This window comes from Enhydra lutris, unplaced genomic scaffold (assembly GCF_002288905.1).
Source record: "Enhydra lutris kenyoni isolate GAN:26980312 unplaced genomic scaffold, ASM228890v2 scaffoldscaffold4, whole genome shotgun sequence".
Classification (NCBI taxonomy): domain Eukaryota; kingdom Metazoa; phylum Chordata; class Mammalia; order Carnivora; family Mustelidae; genus Enhydra; species Enhydra lutris.
Genome location: NW_019154088.1, coordinates 11,887,588 through 11,906,130, shown reverse-complemented (window position 1 = coordinate 11,906,130; position 18,543 = coordinate 11,887,588). Strand labels below are relative to the sequence as shown.

Sequence of the window (18,543 nt, the reverse complement as noted above, 5' to 3'; positions counted from 1 at the left end):
TGCAATTTTAGGGAAGGCTGAGTGTAGCTCTGGTTTGGGAAATGGTCTTGTCTTTTCGAAATTTCCTTTGCTCTGAAGGATTTTTAAGAGCTCGAAAAGCTGAGCTCTTGCTTTGAAGGGGGTGGGTAGAAATAGAATAATAAACTAATTAACAGTGGAGACAAGTCAGAATGGCTGGCTTCCCACCCCACCCTTTCCCTAGCAGGTCTGGAAAGTCCCACGTAAAATGAGATCAAGGAGTCGGCTGTGTCTCAGGCCCACAAACCTTGTGAGGAAGCCTACACATTACATCTTGCTGAGGAAAAGGATGCTTTTAATGTGTCTGCATATGGTTTCTCTTCAGATCAACAGCAATGATGACAACGGGGTGCTCAATGGAAACTGGAGTGAGAATTACTTAGACGGGGTCAACCCTGCGGAGTGGACAGGAAGTGTGGCCATCCTGAAACAGTGGCATGCCGCAGGCTGCCAGCCAGTGCGCTACGGGCAGTGCTGGGTCTTTGCTGCCATCATGTGCACAGGTAGGGAGCGGAAAGGGCCCCATGGAGAGAACCCAAAGTGTTCTGGCCCATGTCATAGCCCTCTGAACCATTCTCGTTCCAGTCTTGCACAAGTCCCACCAGGGAATGTTTCAAAGGAAGTCGTTTCTGTAGAACTGTCTCATCACTGGCTTCAGGCTTCATGTGTCTGGGCTTATCTTAGAGGGTGGTTCTGAGGATGAAATTGCACCCTTCCCCACTCTTCTCTTCCTTTGGTTTTGGACAGCCTAAGAGCCTGGCTAGAAATTGTCTGGTTCCAGACAGGAATGAGATGAAAGGTCAAGTAATTAGAAAACTTACAAACTGATTAGTGTCCTTTCTGAGCCTGGAGAGTGATCTTGACCTGGAAGGGAAATGTGCATCACAGTGGTGGTGTGGGCCCTCTAGGGTCAGAGCAAGATGGCGGCTGAAGTAAAATGACCTTGAATTTGGAGTTGTCTCATGTTCAGCAGGTCTAGAGGCCTGACTCAGTCAAGGGAGATAGGGAATGAAGGAAAATGGGAGATCAGTTCTTTAGGTAGGAAGTATATGTTACACTAGTAGAAGAAAATCTAAAAATTATGTATGGGAGGTGGGGGTGTCTGGATGGCTCAGTTAATCAAACATCCGACTCTTGATTTCAGCTCAGATCATGATCCCAGGGTCATGAGATTGAGGCCTGGAGAGATGGCTCTGTGCCCAGCAGGGAGTCTGTTTGAGATTGTCTCCCTCTCCTTCTGCCACCAACACTCCCCACACCCTGCTTGAGCTCCCATGCTTGCTCGTGCACGCGCGCTCTCTCTCTCTCTCTCTCTCTCTCAAATAAATAAATAAATAAATCTTTTAAAAATTTAAAAAATAAAATAAATAAAAATATGTAATGGAGAAGGAAAGCAGATGGAAGTTGATTTGTAGGTGGCAAGAGGAGCAAGCAGAAGAAAGGGGGGAGTGGTGAATCTTGAGGCAACTGATACCTAGAAATGAGTCACATATTAGACATAGCAGGAGGAAGCCTTCTGCCTCACCCAGGGCCCAACCTGCTACTGGTCCTGACCCTCACCCTGTCCCCCATGCCTAGTCCAGCTCTCAGCCTTTAGGCATGCATATCTGTGTACCTGACTTGGGTCATGGTCAGGAAACTCTTACTCTTGTTAGCTGGGAAAAGAGACCAAATAACTACTTTTGCTCAGAGCACCCTCTAGTCCAACCCAGGGAGACCAGCTTAGTGTTCTTTGAGGGCTCAGGCCTTTCATGTAGAAATTCCCTATATGACAGGGGCGCCTAGGTGGCATAGTTGGTTAAGCATCCGACTCTTGGTTTCGGTTCAGGTCGTGATCTCAGGGTCATGAGATGGAGCCCTGCATCAGGCTCTGTGCTCACAGTGGTGTCTGCTTAAGATTTTCTCTCTCTCCCTCTCCTTTCGCCCCTCCCCAGTTCTCAGTCCCTCTCTAAAATAAATACATAAATCTTAAAAACAACAACAATGAAGTTCCCTGTATGGCAAAACCTGGTGCAGTCTGTGTGCATATGTGTGCTAAGCCCATCTCTGGACTCTTGGGGAAGCCTAGGGACACCCCCACGCCTTGATGCTGGGGAGCGAGTGCCAGGCCTCTGGCCAAGAGTACAAGGAAGTTTCTGCAAACACCCACAGAGGATGACTTCACATGGGTTGATGAGGAAGAAGTCCTGAGCTCTTCCTCCTCTGCCACTGCAGAGCCACACCTTGACTAGGAGGCTTCAATTGCTCAGGGACAGGAAACCAGGAATTCAACAGCTTTGATACCGGGGAGCCACAGAGATATGGGTGAACTGGAGTGTCTGAGTCATCCAGGGAGCAGACACAGGACTGGCAGGCAAAGGATGGATTACTCTTGGGCATGATGGAGAGGGAACTTTCCTCTACATGGAAAAACCTAGAGGGGAATTGGCTGGGTGTGTGTGTGAGGACCGAGAGGACTAGGGCTTTGGGTGTGGTTGTCTGGAATTGGGTGATGAGAGGGGTGGAGCCGGTAAATGGAGATTATGCAAGGAGAGCAGGCCAATTAAAATGTTTATAAGAATCGTGGCCCCTTAGTGACCTGGGAAGCAAAGGGTTGGGCAAAGTGGGTCAAATGTGACTTGATCCAACTGTAGCTCAAGCAGCAGCAGCCTTCCCCAAAAGGGCCACTGTGGGGTATGTTAATAAGTGCATCTGTTTGAAAAATTGATTTTTCATTCAGCCACACTTATTGAGTCCTTATTCTATTCTAGGTATGGTGCTGTAAGTACTCTTGGATACAAAGATGAGTAAGACCTGGCCTTTATCAAATCCCAGGGCTTATCAAATTCCTTAGCCCAATATAGCTGCGAAAGCACATTTGTTGTTAGTATTGTTATTTCACACTCACAATAGCTGTCATTTACTGGGGACCTCTTTAGTGCCAGGCACCGTGCTAAAATCTTGACAACCTAAATGGTGAGGCATGTGGACTCTGGAGGTAGGCTGCTTGGGTTTAAATACCAGCACTACCATCAGTTGGCTAAATAGCTTTGGGCAAGTCACTTAACTTGTGCCGCAGACTTAGAATGGAGAAAGTAATAGTACCTACCTCATAGGGTTATTGGAAGAACTGAGGGAATACATACATGAAGAGTGCTAAGAATAAATAGGGCCAGGAATGTTTAGCAAGTACAGTTAGGATCACCTCGTGTGATCCCCCCAAATGACCTTAGGAAGTAGGGTCTACCATCATCATCTCCACTTTGCAGACGAGTAAACTGAGCAGCAGGGCAGGTCTCATATCCAGGTCTGGCACGCTGTGACCACTAGGCTATACTGATGCATAAACCTCACTAGCAACTGCCATTTACCCAGCATCCTCTGGACTTCAGGCATATGCTGGGCACTTTCACTCACGACCACCTGCGAGGTAGCATCATCTATAGATTAGAAAACTGAGGCTTGAAGTGACCAAGTGACTCTTGTGTCTGACTCAGAAATGCATTCTTCCCTCTGCAGCACTGCCTCTGTTCAGAACGGCCTTTTTAAACGTCAACATATTAACTTCAACTTCCTAATGAAAAAAAAATCACCAAAAGGAAAATTTGCTTGAATCAAAGATACACTTCCAATTTTTTGAACAGGCTTTTACTTTGACACTCATTTAGGTGGCTGTTATTTTAGGAATTTCAGACAAATCTCTGGCCTACCTTCTCTGCACTGTGGGCTGGCCACCCACAGCTCTTAGTCATCAGGCTTTTCCTGTTCTGGCCATCCACTCCCGGTGACAGGGAACCTGAAGAGAGTTCCAGCAGCTCTACCTCCACCCCACCCCCCTCATTTGTCAGGGTTCTAAGTCTGGTGGTTCCCAGTATCATCCATCCCCGCTGCAGTTCCCAGAGTTGGGGTGGGGGTTCCCTTTGTCACTATGTCTCCCTCTCTCTTGCTGCTCTCCATGTGATCTATCTTTTGTTATGCAGAAGCTGTTCAGTCAGCCCTCAGTTCTTCTTCAAGAGGAAGTGTTCTATAAATAGGGATAGATTTGGTGTGTGTGGAGGAGGTAAGTTCAGGGTCTTCTTACGTCGCCATCTTAGACCAGAACTCCTGAATTATACACTTTACAAGGGTGAATTTCATGGTATGTGAATTATATCTCAATAAAATTGGGGTTTCGTTTTTGTTTTAAAGCTAGGCATCCTTGTCTGTTCCTGCCCACAGCTGCATGGGGCAGGAGCAGCAACGACTTGGAAGACATGAACTCTGACTGTGAGCAGGTCTATGGAGTATGATTCCCCTCCTCTGTAGACACCTGGGCCCAAGAGCCATGGTGGGAAGGGTGGTGGGAAATGAGGAGGCTGTGTTGCTCGGGACTGGGCCCTCCTCTCTGCATCCAAAACTACCCCATCTGTATATCTTTTGTATATTGGGTCCCTACTCTTGTCTTGCCTGGCATATAGGATTCTCTGCTTAACACTTTATTGAACACACCCGGGCTAGATGTCCACCTAAGATTTCTTCTCACTCAGTTGTGTAGTGGCCTCTATAAAGTACCTCATTGTCTTCATTTGAATACAACTGTTATTCTCATTGTTTTTACTGAGCCTTTAGCTCTTACAAAAGGAACCTCAGCCAAGGTCCTGGTGTATTATTTCGCTTCATCCTTTGGCTCAAACACAAATCTACTATTATTCTCCATTGATTTATGAGACATCTTGGGTTGTATGGAATGTTCCCTTACCAGGTTGTGGGTTAATATATGGCCAGCACGTAGAAAAATGCCTGGTGCTTGGTTAGCTTTACATAAATGTTAGCTATTATATTTAGTCTGATACTGTTTTAATCTCAGCCTCTTGGACTCCAGAGGTCTTGCTGGGTCTCATTCACAAAGTGTTTCTGGTCATCCCCTAAAATTCAGTTCACCATCATTTCCATCACTTTTTTTTTTTTTTTTTACATTATTTCCTTTCTTTGTTCCTTGGAGGGTTTAGGGTTAAATTAATCACATTCCTCATTTCATAATATTTATCATAACAGATCTGCTTCATGTCCCTTTTTATTTTATTTTATTTATTTATTTTTTTAAATGTTTCCAGAATCTGATCACTGCTCACCATCTTCCTTGCAACCATCCTGGTACAAACCAACAACCCATCTCATTTCAACTATTGCTTCATGCCCCTTTTTAAAAAACTAACTAATTGGGGCACCTGAGTGGTTCAGTGGGTTAAAGCCTCTGCCTTCAGCTCAGGTCATGATCCCAGGATCCTGGGATCGAGCCCCAAATTGGGCTCTCTGCTCAGCAGGGAGCCTGCTTCCTCTTCTCTCTCTCTGCCTGCCTCTCTGCCTTCTTGTGATCTCTATCAAATAAATAAATAAAAATCTTAAAAAAAAAACTAACTGGTTTTTCCTCGCTTTTGTCTTATAACCCATTCCTATTCATCTCTTCCCCATAAGAGGGAAACATTTTGATGTATTTAATATGTAACTCTGAAAGTGCTCTTACAGGAGGAAAAATATACTGTTATAGTGCAATATATTTTCCAATATGTTTTTTGTTTTATATATTGTATTTTTCATCTTTAGAAGTTCCATTGGATCTTCTTTCTATCTTCCATTTCTCTTCTTATGTTCATGTTTTCTTTTACCTCCTCTTGAGCATATTTGTAATATTTAAAATAGCTGCTTTAAGGTCCTTGTCAGCTCATCCTATCATCACTGTCATTTCTAGATCTAGTTCTATTGATTGACATTTTCCTGGTTATGAGTCGTATTTTCCTGTTTCTTTATATGCTTGGTATTTTATTAAGTAGACATTATTTGTTATTATTTTTTTGAGAGAGAGAGAGTGTGTGTGTGAGGAGGGAGAGGGACAGAGGGAGAGAGAGAGAGAATCTTAAGCAGGATCTACGCTCAGTGTGGAGCTTGACTGGGGCTTGATCTCACAACTCTGAGATCATGACCTACATTGAAATCAAGAGTCGGACTCTTACCCAACTGAGCCCCCAGGTGCCCCTATAGTAGATATTTTTTAGAGCAGCTTTGGGATTCATTGCCATTGCAGATAATGAAGAACAGTTCTAATATGATCTTGTGAAGGTATAGCTGAAAAATCAAGACAATATAACCTTCTGGGCTTAAGGAACAATTAAAGGCATAGGAGGGGAAAGTACTTTTCCCATATGGAAGATTTATGTGTCCAGGGAAAAATTAAAAGATGCTAAATATCATCATATTTAGATGCAGTCCCTTCAATTCTATTAGCTGAAGCTTTGGCTATATTCTTCAGTATAAACCATGGAAGGGTGGCAGCAAAGCTGACCAAACAATTTCAACAAATTGAACTGGAACTTAACACTGATTTCTCTTTTATTTTTTTTAAAGATTTTATTTACTTATCACAGTAGGTCACAAGAGATCACAAGTAGGCAGAGAGAGAGGGGAAAGCGGGCTCCCCGCTGAGCAGAGAGCCCAATGTGGGGCTCAATCTCAGGACAGAGATCATGACCTGAGCCAAAGGCAGAGGCTTAACCCACTGAGCCACCCAGGTGCCCCACTGATGTCTCTTTTAAATAAGAGTCACATTTCCACATGAGGAGGTAATATGGGAGCAGGGGACGGAAAAGAACTTGTGAGAAGCTTCATGGCCAGTCCTAAAACAGACTCCATGTTCTTTTTTTTTTTTTTTTTAAGATTTTACTTATTTATTTGACAAAGATCACAAGTAGGCAGAGAGGCAAACGGAGAGAGAGAGAGAGGAGGAAGCAGGCTCCCTGCTGAGCAGAGAGCCCGATTCGGGGCTCGATCCCAGGACCCTGAGATCATGAACTGAGCTGAAGGCAGAGGCTTTAACCCACTGAGCCACCCAGGCGCCCCCAGCCTCCATGTTCTGATACACCATTGGGACGTACCAGTCAAAAAATGAGCTACACTCCTTGAGGACAAGGATGTCTTTCATTTCTGTGTATGCATCTAACCCATTGCCTGGTTAATCTCAGGGGCCTGACATGTATCACTGAATGAGTGCTGAATGGCTGAATGAAGAGACACAGGAATTCATGCTGGCAGTGTGGTGTGGTGTATCCCTTGGGAAATCTGCAGCCTTCTCCCTATTCTGATATCGTGCCCACCTTTGTCTAAGCATCACTGTGTGTATGTGCAAGCATGTGCACACACACACAAACACACACCTCCCTTTTACAAGGGACTCAGCTCCCACAAAATTATCACCATAAGAGTCACCTGAGTCTCATGTCAAACTGTGAGTCACTAGGACTGACAGTCTGCGGAAATCTTTTCCACAGGTTAAAGACAACTCATGTCAGCACAAATTAAATGATCATCTACTTTGTGCCCAGCATTATGCTGGAAACAAAGAAATGCAAGAAAAGTGTCCTCTATGAGTCCTACTCCAGGGGGATGTGTGATCTGGCTGACAAGATCGACAAATGCAGGAAATCCCAGAGAGCTCCATCCATTGATAAAAAATATGTAGCACAGGTGACTGGGATTAAGTGAGAGCATGGGAAGGGAGGTTAGTGTGGTGTGAATTAGGCAGTGAAAACTCACAGAGAAAGATGCACTGAGAATGAGCTGTTGCCTGGATGCTTGGCGAAGTTGCAGCAGTGTGGCCTGTTGCTAGAAGCTTGGGGATGCTTTGAGATCAGAGAAACATGGGCTTAAATCCTGCCCCGGCTCTCCTCTTTCTGCCATGTGACCTCAACCTCTCTAAGCTTCAGGTTTCTCCTCTTTAAAGTGGGGACAACTCCAGGATTGTGGAGATAGTTTAATGAGATCATGCCTGTGCAGTGCTCGGCACCGTGCCTGGCGCTGTAATGGTGGTGACGCCTTCAGCTGGCAAGGAAGACAAGCACAGTTGGGGATGTGTTTAGAAGCAGCGACGTCCCTACACTGTTGGTGGGAGTGCAAGCTGGTGCAGCCACTCTGGAAAACAGCATGGAGGTTCCTCAGAAAGTTGAAAATAGAGCTACCCTACGACCCAGCAATTGCAGTACTGGGTATTTACCCTAAAGATACAAATGTAGTGATCTAAAGGGGCACGTGCACCTGAATATTTATAGCAGCAATGCCCACAATAGCCAAACTATGGAAAGAGCCTAGATGGCCATCAACAGATGAATGGATAAAGAAAATGTGTTATATATATACAATGGAAAACTATGCAGCCATTCAAAAAACCATTATCTTGCCATTTGCAACGACGTGTTTGGAATTAGAGGGTATTATGCTAAGCGAAAGTCAATCAGAGAAAGACAATTATCATATGATCTCACTGATATGAGGAATTTGAGAAACAAGACAGAGGATCATAGGGAAAGGGAAGGGAAAAATGAAACAAGATGAAACTGGAGAGGGAGAGAAACCGTAAGAGACTCTTAATGTCAGGAAACAAACTGAGGGTTGCTGGAGGGGAGGGGGTGAGAGGGATAGGGTGGCTGGGTGATGGACATTGCGGATGGTATGTGATATGGGGAGTCCTGTGAATTGTGTAAGACTGATTAATCACAGACCTGTACCCCTGAAACAAGTAATACATTGTATGTTAATAAGTTATCAATGAAAAAAAAAAAAAAAAAAGAAGCGAGGGCTCCATACAGGCCCAAGATTCAAATTCAGAAGTTGTCGTCCTCCATGGTGAGAGAACTCTATGTGAGAGGACAGAGCAGGCAGGAGAAAGGGAGCAAGAACCCAGGAAAAATATGTGTGTACAACCTCATGCAGTTTGTACAACCTCATGCAGTTCTGGGTGCTGTTAGCTCCTTTAGTGTGATGTGGAAGCTAAGGGAGGCCTCACTCCCCTCACTCACTCACTCCTCACCCTAAACATTGTTTAGAATGTTAACAACCATTCTTGCCCCACGTGGCCTCACTGGGACAGGCTGTTGTCCCCCATCCCAGGCCTCTCATAAGCCAGGGGAACAGATGAGGGCAAATCCATCACCACTCCAAAGCTTACAGTCAAGCTTACTCAAAGCATGGTGCACAGTCATTACGATAGCGCTGGGTGTCAAGTCAGAAATCACCAGAAAGGGGAAGAGAGTCCTGGGACACTCATTCACCTGTCTAGCAACAATGCACCAAATCAAAACAGGTCTGGCTCTGTGTTGTTAATGGCTGTATAATGGTAAAGATGGATATTACACAAACTCTGCCCTTAGGAGGGCCTACTTGCAAACAAATCATTACAAGCCGTGTGCTATGTCTACTAGAGAACTTCAGAATGCTGTGAGAATAATGACCTGTGTTCAGGTGGGAAAGGCCAGTCTGGCCTTGTTGAGCAGGAGTTGACATCACTACCAACATTCCAACTGGCTGTTTGTGATCAGTCAGGGTGAATTTCAGAGGCTTGCTTCCTGCTCTCCCTGCCCACCCTCCTTGGTGCCTTCTCTGAGTATCCTTTTACCCACCCTCCTGACTGTAATCTTAGCAGAAATGTGTTCTGTGCAATGGTCCTGAGTCGCCTGATGCTCTCACCTTCCTCCTGTCTCATGTCCCTTTAGTGGCAGCTTTTCCAAACTTCTCCCTCCCCTAGGAGGCTGTCCTTTGTTACCTTCACTCACAATTCACTTATCAGCTCTGCTCCCTCCCTGTCCTCATTCCTTGGCCCTGCACAGACCTGCCACTCCAAGAGAACGCCAGGTTCCCCTTTGGGCTTTTCTCCTCACTGTTCCAAGGTGTATCCAGAGATGTGTCCCCACCCTGACCTGGAGAAGCTTTGTGCCAATATTTGATCACATAGGAAAATGCTTGATATGTTTAATAAGGTGAAAATACTAGAGCACTGAACTGTGTGCATAATACTGGGAGGCGGGCTCAGAATTGAGCATGAGCTCAGCAGTGTAATCAGGATTTGTGAGTGACAGGTCTGTAACTGCCTAGCTGTGTGACTTTGGTCGAGGTTGCTAACTTTTCTTAGCCTCTGAGTCTTAATCTTTTTTTTTTTTTAAGATTTTATTTATTTATTTCACCCAGACAGAGATCACAAGCAGGCAAAGAGGCAGGCAGAGAGAGAGAGAGGAGGAAGCAGACTCCCTGCGAGCAGAGAGCCCGATGTGGGGCTCCATCCCAGGACCCTGAGATCATGAACTGAGGCTTTAACCCACTGAGCCAGGCGCCCCCTGAGTCTTAATCTTTAACATGAGGATAATAATAGCAGCTTCTGTGTAGAGTTGTCCTGAGGGTAACTTAGCAACATGCCCGGCACGTGTGATTATTATTGAATTATTATTATTATTACTATGTTACTACTACTACTACTACTACTACTATTATCATTATTATTATTGAATGGGGTGGACCGCCAATGCTGGACTTGAAGGGAGAGGGCCCCCAGAATATTGATGGTAGAATATCGCTGCACTTAAAGAGTACTGAAGAGGGGAAATATGGGGACAAAGCAAAAAAAGTTGGCTGGCAAAGGGAAGAGATGTCTCCTCATGAATAAAAACAAGGTTGTAACTCCTTCCTAGAATTTCTCTATTGGGTACAAATTCTCACTTTTCTAAGCATTTGTTACACAGTTTCCTTCCTTTTCTGCCTTCCTTTGTGAGGCTTTCCTTGATAAGCTTCCAAGACACCCATGGAAAAGGGGGAATCCAAACCACAGACCTCTTTTCTAAGAATTTGATGGTCTGAGTCAAAATCCTAGCTATTTGGCTTGAAGATGGAGATTCAAGGCCAAGAGGGAAGTGAGACCGAGTCAGGCCACTGAGTCTTGCCAAAGGAGGTGTGCCTGTCCCCTCCTGCTTGCAGGCAGGAGAACTCACGACTTGCTTGGCCTTGGCAGTGCTTGTCTGAGCAACCGGAAGCTTAAACTTTGCCCAGAGTCTCTTCAATGAGCCCCAGAGAGGAGCTCAGGAAGGTGGGAAGAGAGGTTGGCAATATCACCAACCCATTGCCCCAACAGCTCCTGACAGGTCCTGGGAGTGCCAAATGAGTGGCTTTCCTGGGCCCAAAGAATCCATAGGATTCCTGAATCCACAGCCCACAGAAGATTTTTACTTTCTCCTTCTGCAGTAATGAGGTGCCTGGGGATCCCTACCCGTGTGATCACCAACTTTGACTCTGGCCATGACACAGATGGAAACTTGATCATAGATGAGTATTATGACAGCACAGGCAGGATCTTGGAGAATAAGAAGAAGGACAGTGTCTGGTGAGAAACAACCTCCCCATCTCTTTCTGGGGCAAACCCCTCTAGGAGAGAGTGGGGCAGGACTGCACCCATGAGCCCGCTGCCCTCTCACGGCCCCTCCACATTCACCAGTCCCAGGGCTCTGTATCCCCAACTTGAAGGCTGAGCCGCAGCTGAACACAAAACCGATTCTGTGTTTAGAATCTTCACATCACAAGAGTTTTCTGCCCTGGGTGACATTTCCCTCTGTCATCTCTTTCATTTGATATCAGCCTACAACCTCACCTCCAGATGCACTGTGACTGCCCCCAGGAGTCAGCAGCACATACAGGAAAGGGCCATGAGGATCTTTTGAAGGGAGTGAGAGAGAGATTTTAACCTCAGTTAGTTCGGGAAGTCTTCGCTCTCTGTTCCCAGAAGAAAACTCTTTTCTGAGCAAGCTGAGGCTCACACGAGGAAGAGCTGCCACCACTCACCCATGGAGGTCTGATGGCCTCGGGTGCACTAAATCTGTCTTTCTGTTTAGCAGTCCATTTGCCCGCTGCCCCCTGTCTTGCTCTGGAAAGAACACAAGCACTACAAACTCTCCCTTAGCGTCATTTGACATTGACTCCTCCGGCTTTTCCTTTAGGAATTTTCACGTGTGGAATGAGTGCTGGATGGCCCGAAAGGATCTCCCTCCTGGATATGGAGGCTGGCAGGTGCTGGATGCCACACCTCAGGAGACCAGCAATGGTGAGGCTGTTCAGAAGGCGGAACCCACTCCCACAAAATCCACCCTTGCCCTGCCTGACCCTGTGGCAACCAACCACCGTGGTTCTTCTGTTCTCCTCAGGCCTCTACTGCTGCGGCCCTGCCTCCGTCAGAGCCATCAAAGAGGGAGAGGTGGAGCTGAACTATGACACAGCGTTTGCCTTTTCCATGGTGAATGCTGACTGCATGTCCTGGCTTGTCTACGGAGGGAAGGAACAGAAGATTCACCGGGACACGAATACTGTTGGCAATTTTATCAGCACCAAGAGCATTCAAAGTGACGAGCGAGACGACATCACGGAGAACTACAAATACATAGAAGGTACGATAGAGCCAGCCCCCGCCAAAGACCAAGTCCTGAGGACACCTTCTCTAGGGAACCTCCCAGCAGCTGGGGAACCAGATGGAATCTGAAGGACAGAACCTGGGTCCACTGTCCCCTCAGTTTTAGGATGCCAACTGAGATGTTCCCACTGCCTCACTTCCATGTGCCCACCGCCACCCCACCCCCCCATATCCCCACAGGCCAGTGAGCATTCTCCACAAGATGTTCACACTGACTGTAGGGCCACTGACATGCATCCCACCAATAGCCTTCCTGAAAAGTTAGCCTCTGTCTCAAGATGCGAGGGGATTTAGTAAACACTATCCTATTAGTTAATTTAATGAATTTCATTTAACATATTGCCTAATTAACTTTGTCTTACTGAGTATTTGGAGGACAATCCAGACCGCCAACCAGCACGAAGGCTAACATAAGGCCGAATGTTTACTCCAGACACCTACCTCCTGCAGAGGTCAGATCTGAGACGTAGGAGACCTGACAGGGGCTTCTTACTCAAGTCAGCAGGTGCTAATAGGCACCTAAAGTAGTCAGGCGTGAACTTATTCTCAAGATCTGAGAAACACCAACCACTAGGTTCAACCACCAGGGAGCCAAGTGAAAATATAGTCTTTGAGGACCAGAAGCTGAGTGAGGAGCAAGAGTGAATCAGGAAAATGGGGGAGTGGCGGGTAGCTGAGCAGTGGCTGGGAGTGCTGGCAAGTAGAATTAATCTGTGGTTTGTCTAAGTGGGCCTTTGGGACCCACAGAGAAGCTCCAGAATCTGAGCCTAAGAAGTAGTTTTACACAGCAAGAGGCAAGCACTGAACACAGCACAGCTGGCTATTTGCCATCCCCTTCACCTCCATCCACTCGGGGGTTATCTTGGTTGGGGGGCCCAGAACAAGTCCTGAGGCAAGAATTCAAGTACAAGTGGTTGATCTGTGAGGCCATCCAGCAAATACTGGCAGGAAGGAGAGTGAGCAAGTGAGACAGGGGAGGGGAGAAAGCCAACACAGGGTGCCTCCTCAAGCTGGGTGGGCTTTGGCAGCATTTGCTAGAGGTCCACGGGGCTCCACTGTATTCTTGGGGGTTTGCAGCTATATTCCTGTGGGCTGGAGGGTGCTGCTCGGTTGGGCAGTATTTGATCTCCTCCCACTTGGCCTGATGGCATCTGGGGGAAGAGCAGACCACAGGTGAGCTAAATCTAATTCACATCACTTTTGCTGAAGTAGATGCCTTGAGATCCTCTTTTGACTGGAATTAGGCTTAGAAAGTGCCTCTGCCTGGGGAGGATGTGGGGACGCACTGAAGGGGTGGGACAGACACTGGGGTCAGTGAGTGCTACGTGAATACAGCTGCTAGGATTATTAGGGAAGCTCCAATGAGTATTCCTGCATATCTTGGCCACAGTACCACTGAGGACTGAAGCCAGGCCTCTCTGGGAATTCAGCTTGCTTGAATTTTACTTTATTTTCTCTTCTCTTCTTTCCTTCCTTTCTTCCTTCTTTCTTTTCTTTTCTTCTTTCTTTTCTCTCTCTCTTTCTTTCTGTCTTCCTTATTTGTGGGCCTTTATCTTTCCCATGGGGAAGTCAGAATAGAGTCTAATGACCATAAGCACAGATTTTTGTGTTGGGCAGATTTGGTTTCCACCTGGATTCTTCCCCTTCCATGTTGTGGGACTTGGACAAGTGATGGGACCTCTCTGAGCCCCATTTTACTCAACTGTATATGGATTATATTGTTGTTGGTGGTGAGGATGTGTAGAAAGGGGAATCCTTGTGCACTGTTGTTAGGAATGCAAGGTGGTGCAGCCACTGTGGAAAACAGTATGGAGGTTCCTCAAAAAATTAAATATAGAGCTACCATTTGACCCAGCAATTGCACATTTGAGTATTTGTCTGAAGAAAACTAAAACACTAACTTTAACTTGAAAAAATACGTACACCCCCATATTCACTGTAGCATTATTCATAATAGCTAAGCTATGGAAATAGCCCGTGTCCACTGAGGGATGAATGGATAAACAAAATGTGATATATATATATATATATATATATATATATATATATATATATATACATATATACACACACACATACATACATAATTACATACATACACATACATGATGGAATATTTTTCAATCACAAAACAACAGTGAAATCTTGCCGTTTACGACAATGTGGATGGACCTTGAGGGCATTATGCTAAGTGAAATAAGACAAAGACAAATACTGTATGATTTCCTCTCTTATATGTGGAATCTAAAAAAAAAAGAAAAGAAAAGAAACCAAGTTCATAGATACAGAATACAGATTGGTGGTTACCAGAGGCGGGGGTGGGAAGGGAGAAATGGGTAAAGTAGGTAAATAAACAAATAAGTAAAACAGTGCTAGTGATTTAAAGAAAAATAGTTCTAGGCCTTTCATGGCACCAAAGAGAAGGTCCAGAAGGCCTTCCCTTTCTCCAGTGGGGAGCATTGGGTTCCCTGATCAGTGGGGAGCCTGCTTCTCCCTATGCCCCTCCCCCCACAGTGTGTTCTCTCTCTCAAGAAAATAAATAAAATCTTAAAAAAAAAAAAAAGAAAAGAAAAAGAAAAGAAAGCACCTGATGAATAGTAGGGAATGTTTGTTGTTGGAAATGAGGGTTTTAACAGCTCTGCAGTGTTTGGCCAAGGCTTACCTCCCTGAGGAAGACAGCTGATACTGTCTCTGCCCTTCCAGGTTCTCCCCAGGAGAGGCAGGTGTTCCTGAAGGCTCTTCAGAAGCTGAAGGCTGGAAGGTCTGAAGACCCCCATCAAGCAGACTCACAATATTCCACACCTGAGCCACGGAGCGGGGATGGCCTTCGGGGCCTGCATACACCTTCCCTTCGGCCTAGTGATGTTGTCCAGGTCTCCTTGAAATTCCAGCTGCTTGACCCTCCCCACATGGGCCAGGACATATGCTTTGTCCTGCTGGCCCTCAACATGTCACTCCAGTTCAAGGACCTCAAAGTGAACCTGAGTGCCCAGTCCCTGCTGCATGATGGCAGCCCCCTGCCACCCTTCTGGCAGGACACAGCCTTCATCACACTCTCTCCTGAAGAAGGTATGGGCTCTGGGTCTGGGCATGGGGACAGTCTGGGTACACAGAGTGGGCTATGGAAATGCCAGTGGAGACAAGCCAGATGACACAGTTCTGGGGACAGACCTCTGTGACACCAGCCTTAATTTTCCCTTTGGTGCAGATTCCTTCCACCCCCTTCCCTCTTTTCTCTTGCTCCTCCTTCCTTCCCTTTACTACTTCAAGGAAGAGAGCCTGGTTTAGTAGGGGAAGTCTGAGCTTTGGAGGCATATAGAACTTGGTTAGAACCTCAGCTCCTCCATTTACCAGGAGAATGACCCTGCGGAAACCATTTTGCCTCTCTTAACCTCAACCTCTCCACCTGAAAACCTAGAACCTGCTTCACTAGGGCTTAGTACATGTTGGTCCCCTCTTCCCCAAAGAAGGATCCCCCAGATCCAACCCAGGCCTAGTTGATTTTCCCAGCTACTTTCACCTCATCTTTTTGTTTTCTCCCTAGCAAAGACCCACTCCTGTAGAATTCCATATTCCCAGTATAGCCAGTACCTGTCAACAGACAAGCTGATCCACATCAGTGCCCTGGGCGAAGAGAAGAGCAGTCCGGAAAAGATCCTGGTGGACAAGATCATCACCTTAGCCTATCCAGGCATCATAATTAATGTAAGTGGCCTGGGGGCTCCTGGCGATCTGCATTCCTGGGGAGTGTAGCCCTCTGAGAGTCTGTTCAGGAAAGCAGCCCCTCTTTTCCACTGCCTCTTCTGGTGTCCCCAAATACCTCCCTCTTGGAAACATGAGATTCATCTGAAAACACTGGACAAGCTATCCATCCTTTTGCACCACCCAAGTTCTTACGGGTGGACCTTGAGCACATGCCATGGAGAGGATGGGAAGGGATCCTTCTCTTGTGCCACCTTCCACTGCTGGCCTTCCTCAGGGTCAACATGAGGAACTATGGGCTCAAATGGGAAGAACCTGAGTGGGGAGAAAAGCACTGCCTGAGGTCAGCTCAGGTTTGATTTGCCATTTCTTGGCTGTGCATTCTTGGACAAGTCCCTGGGCCTCTGCTTCTTGAACTATCAGATGAGAAGATTAGACTAGCTGGCTTCTGAGGACACTGCCTACTGTGACATTCTGTGATTCTCTGAGTGGCAAGACTTCATGGGTCCGCGTCTCTTCAGTGCTGCCTCCCTGAGGCCAAGCAGCCTCCTAGATCCTGCCAAGCGAGCCTGTGGTGCCCCCTGGTAGGGCGCATCTGGCAAATCAAGCCACTGGAGTCTTATTCTAGGGAGTGTTTCCAAAAGGGCTTACAGGTTTCCTGAGACTATTTCCATCTCTCTACAGCCTTGAATGTCCCATTGCTCTTCACACACACTGGGGTGAAAAGAAATGAGCCCGTTATGTCATGAGGGAGAAAAGGGATGGAGCAGAGTTGCAGTAAGAAAGTGCCAAAGAAGATTCTATCCACTCAAATTATGCATGAGAATCTTGGATGAGATCTTTGGAGCAGAGGAAACATCACTAGAGATTCCAATTTACCTGATTTTTCCATATGCTGGGTTGAGGGATATAAAATACTTCATACAAACATCTATGGATGGATAAATGAAGCACAGTTTTACTTAACAATATCTCGTGTGGTATACATTGATATTTTCTTCTATTTCATTTTTTAAAAAACATTAATGACAACCCATCAAGTTGGCTTTAAGCCATAGCTGAAAAAACATGGGCCACAGACATCCATCTCTTCAGGAAACAGATCTGAAGAGCAAGGCCCTCTGTAAATGTTTGTTGAATTAGGGAATGAGATTAATCTTCTGCTCCCTTCTTCTCCTCTGGATCTTCCTGTTTAGGTTTTAGGAGCTGCCGTTGTGAACCAGCCACTCTCCATCCAGGTGCTGTTTTCAAACCCCCTCTCAGAGCACGTGGAAGACTGTGTGTTGACTATGGAAGGAAGCGGGCTCTTCAAGAAACAGCAGAGAGTCCTGTGAGTGCTGGCTGTACGTGGCCTTTGCCCCCATCTTATCTTGGGGTTCTCACTAGCCTTCTTTCTGGTGACAGGCACTGGGGCCAGTCTCTGAAAACTCCAGGAAAGGAAAACTGTGGTTGCTGAGTGGAAAAGAGCTCTGGAGTTCTCACAATGCCTATGGTCTTCTAACATTCTCTTTTCTCTGCTACAGCATTGGAGTCCTCAAACCTCAACACAGGGCCAGCATCACTCTGAAGACTGTCCCCTTCAAGAGTGGCCAAAGGCAGATCCAAGCAAATTTGAGGAGCAACAAGTTTAAGGACATCAAGGGTTACAAGAATGTTTATGTAGATTTGATGTTATAAATTCTAGAACAGTAAGCCGGATGCATGGATTTTGAGCAAGTTCAAATGCAAGCTGTGCCACTCCCCACCACAACAGAGGCTTTACAAGGCTCCAAAGGAAGCAGCAGAGGAGAGATGGATAATCCCCTGGGCCATCTGCACAGCTCCCCAGTACTCTGATCAGAGCGCAGGGACTCTATGGTGTCCAATCCAGAAGTGTGAGATAGCACAGAGGTCTGAGGACACTGGCTGGACTTGGTCATGACTTACTGCCCACCCCCCTCCAAATTGGCTGAGAAGCTCACTGTCATTTTGTCACTGCAGTGGCTAGTTCCCTAGTCCCAATAAACTTCAGTCTTTGTTCTCACCCCCTTTGCACCCATGTAGTCATCACTTGCCCTGCAGCAGCCCCCACCTGGATGCTGGGAGTGTCCTACTGTTGCAATGCCCGAGTCCATTCCAGGGTGAATCACTGGGCGCCCAGTATATGCCAGGCACTGTTCTGAGTGTAGCGGAGAAGACAGTAAACAAAGCAAAGGCTCTGTCCCCATGGAGCTTACATTCTATTGATGGTGGAGGGGGGATACAGACAATCGATATGTCAACAGGTAAGGTATCTACAGATGATGTGTCAGTCATGATCTGGATAGGGAAACCAAAAGCCCTCTAAGAGTTTCTACATACCACCTACTCTCTTCATATCTTGGGGGGAGAAAGCCTATGAGATCTCTCACTTGGCCTTCCTTTGAATCCCTTTCCATATCACATCCAAGATGTCCCCCAATCTTTTTTTTTTTTTTAAAGATTTTATTTATTTATTTGACAGAGAGATCACAAGCAGGCAGAGAGGCAGGCAGAGAGAGAGGAGGAAGCAGGCTCCCCGCTGAGCAGAGAGCCTGACGCGGGGCTCGATCCCAGGACTCTGAGATCATGACCTG

At 46.4% G+C, this 18,543-nt stretch overlaps 2 protein-coding genes across 2 annotated transcripts in view; one reads left to right on the top strand and one right to left on the bottom strand.

Moving 5' to 3' along the window:
- The window catches only part of LOC111161522 (transglutaminase 5), a 31,901-nt gene extending 13,538 nt beyond the window's left edge, over positions 1-18,363 (top strand). Inside the window, exons 6-13 of the mRNA XM_022525249.1 lie at positions 344-521; positions 11,032-11,170; positions 11,781-11,884; positions 11,985-12,224; positions 14,951-15,316; positions 15,792-15,952; positions 17,146-17,279; positions 17,473-18,363. Coding sequence (XP_022380957.1) covers positions 344-521; positions 11,032-11,170; positions 11,781-11,884; positions 11,985-12,224; positions 14,951-15,316; positions 15,792-15,952; positions 17,146-17,279; positions 17,473-17,626 — 1,476 coding nt within the window. The 3' untranslated portion in view covers positions 17,627-18,363. The remainder of the gene's footprint in view (positions 1-343; positions 522-11,031; positions 11,171-11,780; positions 11,885-11,984; positions 12,225-14,950; positions 15,317-15,791; positions 15,953-17,145; positions 17,280-17,472) is intronic.
- LOC111161539 (cyclin D1 binding protein 1) overlaps positions 1-18,543 on the bottom strand; it is an 82,760-nt gene that overhangs the window by 25,663 nt on the left and 38,554 nt on the right. The window lies entirely within an intron of this gene.